Below are 8,387 nucleotides of genomic sequence, written 5' to 3' on the forward strand. Positions count from 1 at the left end.
CAGCTTATGTCACCTAGTGGGGCATATTTTATTGTATATTTATCTGAATTAAAACCGATATTTCTGGATCCAACTAGTCCAACCACTAAATTATTGTTTTTCTAAGTCACTATTCATGTTATGAACACCAGAGGTCAAAACTAATAAATTGTAGTCCACAACATGTAAGGTTTTTAAAAAGGTTTTCATTTGAATAAATATATAAATACTGCAAAAATAAGACTTGTCGGAACAAACAGAGCATTACAGACAAAAAATTCAACAGCAAAATAAAAATATTTCTTACCCATTCAATAATTTTCCCTTCATATCAGTATCAGGCATTAACAACCATACCCATTGCTCACAAATAATAAAAAAAAACATATCCCATCAGCGCAAATAATAGATATATAAACTTTCACTTATCAAAATATATGCATTTTGCCAATTTGGTAATATACAGATTAAGGATAATTTAAGTTACAGTTATTGTCCAGTTCATAGATTTAACTATGGTCAGTTTCAGTAGCAAGTTGATTGACAGGTGTCCCTGTCAATGGAATGAAAGGAATTTTCATGGTTGTTGTATAACAGCACAGATAATCCATTATATTGAACAGATACTCAGGTCAATCTCTTCAAAAATGGAAGGCAGTAGGGAGGAGGCAAGATCAGGGGGGACCATTCTAGCTAGCCAATGGGAGGGCAGATATGCGTGTGAAAAACAGTCACAACTCCGATATAAAGTGTTTTTTCTCAAAGTTGCCGGGATGTCATATCATCATATCATATTTATATCAATACACTTGTAACAACCTAAGCACCAAGAAACATGTATTAGATAAAATAAGCCACATGTAGAAGACAAGCCATTCATTTTTTTGTTAACCAAATTTGACACTCTCATTGACCTCCATACAAACACTCCTCGCTGGAGAAGACAGATTTTGGGCCGTTATTCCTCTCGCTTCGCTTCTTCCTCTCTGGTATATTGGTCTGTTAGTGTTGCTAGGGTTGGTTGACTTGACCAATGAACAGTACAGCACCTGGGAGGGGAAAACAAACATATTTTATATTAGAGGACGAACAAGGTAGGAATTATGTCAAAGTGTCTGAGGGACAAAGAGAATTCCATACAAGATCATTCAGTATATGCAGGGACAAAATAGCAGGACTTCCCCTGAACCTACTTGAAAGTGTATGCACTTATATAAAAAGGGCACAGCTAGCTAGACTTGTGGTGATTTGAGACATTGGATAACCAAGGCTAACATGATGTAGTTTTTAACATAGATGGTGGTGTAGGCACATTAGAGGAAGCTCACCTGTGGACTTGTGTTGGATGAGGAAAAGGAAGGGCCTGTCCATGGTGATCTCCTCTATTGCCATACGAGAGAACATAATGGCAGCTGCAAGTGGTAAAGAGAGGAGACAATACAGTCAAAACAACTCTGTACAGTAACATCACTTTAACATCAATTAATTATTGTTATGTACATCCGTATAACAAGCACTGTCAAAACACAACCCTGTAGCCTATGCTATCATCAATTCATCATAAATGTATTGTCTTTATGTACATCTGTATAAAAGACAAGTCAAAACACTTCTTTATACTATTGGTTAAATCATCAGGAATAAGTATTGGTCTTGTAATGTACCTGTGGCAGATGATCCCTTGGTTCCCTTCTCGTTCACCTCAATCTTGACTTTCTGCAGAACCTTGGACACACACAGCCTTTCCTCAGCTGGCAGAGAAATAAAGAGAGGGAGTTTAAATTAGCTGTCTAAAAATAATGAGAAGCATGCAGTATTCTGTATTTGCTAAACACACAAACTGATCATACCAAGTCTGTCACTTTCCAATGTCCATACTTTCATACCACAGAATGTATGCCCAATGTATGCCCAATTCCTTCATTCTAAAGTGAAATGCTAGTAGTGTGGATATTGCAACAGAGCCAATCCTATCCCCTACATAGTGCCCTACATTTGACCAGAGGCCTGGGCCCTGTCAAAGGTAGTGCACTATATAAAGAATAGGGTGCCACTTCAGACACCAGTTCCTAAGTGATGAATGGTAGGGTACTCACTGGTGATGCGAGTGAAGTCTGCTTTGGCTAGGTTGAACATGTCCCCCAACCCCATGCTGGTCAGTGTAGACTTCAGATCCACCTCAGTGTCCAGGGTAAACTTGGGCAGAGCCAGTTGACGCTTGACGCTCCTCAGCTCCTCTCTCCACTGTTGCAGGCGTCTGGTGGTCAACTCGCTACTGAGCACGCTCACTGGCCTCTCGGACTCGAAGGGGGTGACCAGCAGCATGCTCAGGGATTCTCCCTCGTACGGAACCTCGATGACATCATAGTCCACACCGTCGGGGGTCACGAACTCACCTGTAGAGGAGAAGAGAGGAGAGGTTGGATTAGTTTCAGTTTGATTGGTGGAGGTAGTACTTGTAGTCATGTCTGTTTTAAACACTGGCTGCTGGGCTGCGGCGGACTCGTTTGAATCACTTTTGAAGAATGCATGCCTTAAGGACCAAGTCCTAACTAAATGTGTGTAAATAATATCGATGGAAGACACGAAAACTTGAGTTACATTTACAGATCACATGTTAGGATTCTGCCAAAATGAGGTATTCTAAGTTAACTTCTAAAGTATTTAAAAAGAAGAGAGGTTGTACTCATGTCAAGGGGATGTAAAAATGTCTCATGGGAAAATTCTACACTTGAAAAACATCCTGAGGTACCCACCGTAGTTGAAGTGGTGTGTGAGCCTCATCATAGGTACGGGCACAGAGCTGCCATTGGCACAATGGAACAGCCTCTCCTCGGTCATCTTGGGGTCAAAGGGCACCTTCCATAACCCCTGGAAGTGCAGAGCGTTCAGTAGGACCATGCGAGTCTTGTCGGTCAGAGCACCGGACGACAGGAATGAAGGGATGGTACCTGGAGCAGAGAGAAGAGAGGAAAGAGAGTGTTAGGGAGGTTTGTTTTGATTATAAATCTGTCTCATCCCACAAAGAATTAGATTTTCTGGAGAAAACAAGCAACTTGTATCCTCTCTGTCTGTCACTGGTTGTGTTGTATGCATTGTTGTTGCTATAGCTACTACAACTTCATCGATTTTAACAAAGTGCACACTTGCAATATGTGGTGATGTGCATGACATTGAAGGTATGAGCCAATACTACACTACTGTATCTCACCCGCGGTGTGGTCAGAGACCCAGGCATTGATGAATTCCAGGGCCTGGTCTGGCCTGGAGAAGTCCAATTGGTGAGGGGAGGCCTGGAAGGCTTTCCCCAGCCCCCTCCTGAAGCCTTTCTCCAGAGCCATCTTCTTCTCTACCATGATGCCACTGGCCAACTCCACTCCCTCCTCACTGGAGAGGTTCTGCTGTAGCAGACGCTGCTGACGTGACATCCCTCGCTCTGGAGGAGAGGAATCATTTATTTTAATTTATGATTAAAAGTACAAAAAGTCTGGAGAGGAAGAGAAGGAGGAGAAGTGGAATGAAAAGAATGAGAGAATGAATGAGTCACGATTGCATATAGAGATGGTGAGAAAGTGTGGATGTTGCTCGTCGCCGGCTAGGATGGCTCTTTTTGTTTTGATTATGTCAGCCTGGAGTTATGTTATTGTCAAGGCCTCATTGTGTAGACAAAACCAAGTCTACCATCTGTCTCACTTTGCAAAACTCATTCAACTACCCTATGTAGTTGCATGAGATGACGCAGATGCTACACCAAAGGACTGTTTTGCTAGCACAGACTGGAATATGTTCCGGGATTCATCCAATGTCATTGAGGCGTATACGACCTCAGTCATCGGCTTCATCAATAAGTGCATCGACGACGTCGTCCCCACAGTGACCGTACGTACATATCCCTACCAGAAGCCATGGATTAAAGGCAACATCCACATTGAGATGAAGGCTAGAGCTGACAGTTTCAAGGAGCGGGACACTAATCCGGACACCTATAAGAAATCCCGTTATGCCCTCAGACAAACCATCAAACAAGCAAAGCATCAATACAGGATTAAGATTGACTCCTACTACACCGGCTCTGACGCTCGTCGCCAACAGATCCACAGATGATGCAATCTCAATCGCACTCCACACCGCCCTTTCTCACCTGGACAAAAGGAACACCTATGTGAGAATGCTGTTAATCGACTACAGCTCAGTGTTCAACACCTTAGTGCCTACGAAGCTCACCACTAAGCTAAGGACTCTGAGACTAAACACCGCCCTCTGCAACTGGATCCTGGACTTCCTGACAGGCCGCCCCCAGGTGGTAAGAATAGGCAACAACATGTCTGCCACGCTGATCCTTAACACAGGGGCCCCTCAGGGGTGTGTACTTAGTCCCCTCCTGTATTCCCTGTTCACCCATGACTGTGTGGCCAAACACGACTCCAACACCATCATTAAGTTTACTGACGACACAACAGTGGTAGGCCTGATCACCAACAACGATAGGGAGGAGGTCAGAGAACTGGCAGTGTGGTGCCAGGACAACAACCTCTCCCTCAATGTGAGCAAGACAAAGGAGCTGATCGTGGACTACAGGAAAAGGCGGGCCGAACAGGCCCCCATTAACATTGATGGGGCTGTAGTGGAGGGGGTCGAGAGTTTCAAGTTCCTTGGTGTCCACACCACCAACAAACCATCATGGTCCAGACATATCAAGAAAGTCGTGAAGAGGGCACGACAAAACCTTTTCCCCCTCAGGAGACTGAAAAGATTTAGCATGATCCCCCAGAACCTCAAAAGGTTCTACAGCTGCACCATCGAGAGCATCCTGACTGGTTGCATCACCGCCTGGTATGGCAACTGCTCGGCATCTGACCGTAAGGCGCTACAGAGGGTAGTGCGAATGTCCCAATACATCACTGCGGCCAAGCTTCTTGCCATCCAGGACCTATATAATAGGTGGTGTCAGAGGAAAGCCCATAAAATTGTCAGAGACTCCAGTCACCCAGGTGATAGACTGTTTTCTCTGCTACCACACGGCAAGCGGTACCAGAGCGCCATGTCTAGGACCAAAAGGCTCCTCAACAGCTTCTACCCCCAAGCCATTAGACTGCTGAACAATTCATAAAATTCGCCACCGGACAATTTACATTGACACCCCCCCCCTCTTGTACACTGCTGCTACTCGCTGTTTGTTTGTTACCTATGCATAGTCACTTCTTCCCCACCTACATGTACAGATTACCTCACCTAGCCTGTACCCCTGCACACTCATTCGGTACCAGTGCACCCTGTATATATCCTCGTTATTCTTATTATTTTTGTGTTACATTTTATTATTACATTTTATATAGCATACTTGGTAAATATTTTCTTCTTTTTGAACTGCACTTTTTTGTGGCAAATTAAGTTTGATTTGATGTCATTATACATCACAGCTGTGGTAAGAGGCTACAAAACAGCCCACCCTTACCTTGTAGAGAGAAGCCCAATTTGGCGTTGAGTGTCTTCCGGGTGTTGCCCCCAGCGCCCAGCTGAGCCATGCCCAGGATGGTGGCCACGCCGTAGGGTGAGAAGGCCAAGTTAGAGCCCCTGGAGGTCTGGGCCACATGGGAGAAGACCCGCATCCCAAAGTCTGTCTGTTTCTCCTGGAGGTTAGAGAGGGCCGCTCCAGAGAGGCTGAGGAGGAAGCACACGTACAGGCACAGCATCCTGGGGAGAGGAAGGAGGGATGAGTGGAATGTTAGACACCTCTAACAACATTATCTAACGGCAAAGCAGCCTGGGCAAAGGAGGAGGAGAGAGGGTTAAAGGAATCTAACAACATTGTATACAGGTAAAGCATTCTAGGGAGATGGGGAAGATTGAACAAGAATAAAGATAAAGAATCCTAGGAGAGAGGGAAGCGAGGAGAGAGAGATTTGTGAAATTATAGAGATTCAACAATATTCAAAAATCGGGAGAGGACAGGGGAGAAAGATGAGTCAAATGATAGAAGGATCAAAGAAAGACTGAACAAGAAGATGAAAGATGAAAAGATCCTTCAGATGCATTGCTGCGGTACATACAAGAGTGTTACCCGAGGGGTTACTTAAAACCATAGTTGTTAAAATCGTATGTTCTCTACAAATACACAGGTCCGTTTCGGTCTCAGTTGCATAAATTATTTGGCACAGTTGCTGCTTACTAGCCATTCGAATTTAGAACCATTTTAAAAAGCATTCCACAGTGTGTTTATAAATCTGTTTCTTGTTGGGCAACCTTCAAAGATATTTTCTATTCCACCGGACCAGTATAGACATCACAGACAGAGGTATGTAACTACACTTCTGGATGAAGGATAGTAAATCAAAATAGTTTATATGGTAATATTCATCAGGCAGCAAATGGAAGAAAACTGACTCAAACAGGGAGGGTCTATGCAGCAAATCGACCAATAAAAAACATCTTTGTTTTCTGTAGCAAAACATTTTGCTACGGTGTCTACTAATGAATATGACCCTGGTTCTCAATGGACAACAAACCATGGCACAGTGACCCTGGCATTGGTTTACTGTGGTACAGACATGGGTGAGACAAAACAAGAGACAAGACCCAGGTGCCAACCTTGGACATGTTGGCGTGACACACACACACACACACAGAGAGAGAAACAGAAAGAGATAGAGAGAGAGACAGACAGAAAGTGAGTGTGTGGGAGAGAAATAAAAACCAAATTGAACAAGTGTTTATTGGGGTGCAACTTTGCATGCTATTGTCATTTGTTGTTGTCCTATATTTGTTTTCATATATGTAAAAAAGTATGCTTCTTAATTTTTTAATCAGACTGTTTAATTGTATAATTGGACCATAATGCTTCATAATAAAACATATTTGAAACAGAATGGTTAATTTTGCCCTCAAGGCTTTAGTGCAGCGGTGGTCATTTGAGTTCATACATCTTTAAACACACATTTCTGTTGTAGAATTTGAAAATATACAGTGTTTTTTCCCCCAGAAGTTCAGGGTTCAAATATTGACTCATACAACATGTTGTCTGTATGCAAATTGCAGTGCAATTGTTACAACCTCTGAGTTTGTTTAGTGATGCACACAGACAATATATGTATCCATTTGATGATTTGATTCATAATAATAACAACAAATGGAAAACAAGACTAAGTTTGCCTTATGAGCATATTTCCAAGAACTTTCACATTTGCTCGAAAGAATATAATCATAAACGCACTCTTACCTTGAAGTTGAAGTGTTGAAAGATGTAGACGAACTTGATGAAGATTAGCTTGATGTAGCTCTTGAGTTGCTTGAGAGTTGCTGGAATAGTAATAGCTCAGTCTTTCAGTGTTTTCCCTGTGAGTTATTAGAGAAGCATCATTTGAGTGTGAGTGTGTGTGTAAGAGTTCTACTGCTTTATATAGCGTAGACTAGCGGCATGGCTCCCTAGGCCCCTCCCTCTTCCCTCTAGGCCCCATTCCAGTAGACATGTGCAGAGAGGAAGTTACTTGTGACTATGAGGTCGACATCCCTTACTGCCTAGACAGGCTTCTACTCCCTAGCGAGACTGTTACACACACACACACACACACACACACACACACACACACACACATGCTTTCACTCTCTTTCTCACTCTGGCACACACACACTCACTTATGTCCTCTTTATCACTCTCTACCTCACACAGAGACTCAGGAACATTTTTCTCTTTGTTTCTTTTTGCACTTGGGGAGAGAGAGCGAGAGAGGGGGGGGGGGTCAGTCATGCTGTTTACTCAGGGGAGTTTGGAGCTCCCATTGTCTGGCAAAGGTCAGGTGGTTCCAATTCTACCTGTCTCTGTGTCTACTCGTCCATCCCCGCTCTTCCCATGTAGTTCTCTCTCTATTCCTCTTTCTCTCCCTTCCTCTCTCTCACTCTCCTGTCAGAGAGGGGTGACACATAAACACAGATCTGACACATCAGAATTCCAAATTTGGTTCTGTAGCTGCCAGCATTCCATGGCCGCGTATTCACAAAATGTTCACACACACACACACACCATTACCCCATCGCACCTGCTGTCTATAGTCCTTGTGCTTACATTATTTACCTTCAGAGGTGAATGTATCAAACCAGTTGCCGTGATAAAAGTGTTTTGTTGCTGTGCACTCTCCTCAAGCAATAGCATGGTATTATTTCACTGTAATCGCTACTGTGAATTGGACAGTGCAGTTAGATTAACACAAATTTAAGCTTTCTGCCCATATGAGACATGTCTATGTCCTGGAAAGTTTGCTGTTACTTAAAGCTGTCATGCTAATCACATTAGTGCACGTTAGCTCAACCGTCCCGGTATAGGGACACCCATCCTATAGATTAAGGTGTGTGCATGCATGTGTGCGTATTCATTTTGCTGAGAGGCACTGTATGTATTTCCTTTTCTCCAACAG

The 8,387-nt window shown here is 43.4% G+C and overlaps 1 protein-coding gene across 1 annotated transcript; it reads right to left on the reverse strand.

Annotated features, from left to right (window-relative positions):
- Positions 1-165: 165 nt before the first annotated feature.
- serpine1 (serpin peptidase inhibitor, clade E (nexin, plasminogen activator inhibitor type 1), member 1) lies at positions 166-7,361 on the reverse strand. The gene is made up of 8 exons (XM_029666442.2): positions 7,196-7,361; positions 5,435-5,673; positions 3,191-3,415; positions 2,736-2,930; positions 2,076-2,375; positions 1,644-1,730; positions 1,308-1,391; positions 166-1,028 (listed from the first exon to the last, which is right to left on the reverse strand). The coding sequence occupies exons 2-8, from the start codon at positions 5,670-5,672 to the stop codon at positions 991-993; spliced, it is 1,167 nt and encodes a 388-aa protein (XP_029522302.1). The 5' UTR covers position 5,673; positions 7,196-7,361; the 3' UTR covers positions 166-990.
- Positions 7,362-8,387: the final 1,026 nt, after the last annotated feature.

The sequence above is a fragment of the Oncorhynchus nerka genome, linkage group LG8, assembly GCF_034236695.1.
Source record: "Oncorhynchus nerka isolate Pitt River linkage group LG8, Oner_Uvic_2.0, whole genome shotgun sequence".
In the NCBI taxonomy this organism is placed as follows: domain Eukaryota; kingdom Metazoa; phylum Chordata; class Actinopteri; order Salmoniformes; family Salmonidae; genus Oncorhynchus; species Oncorhynchus nerka.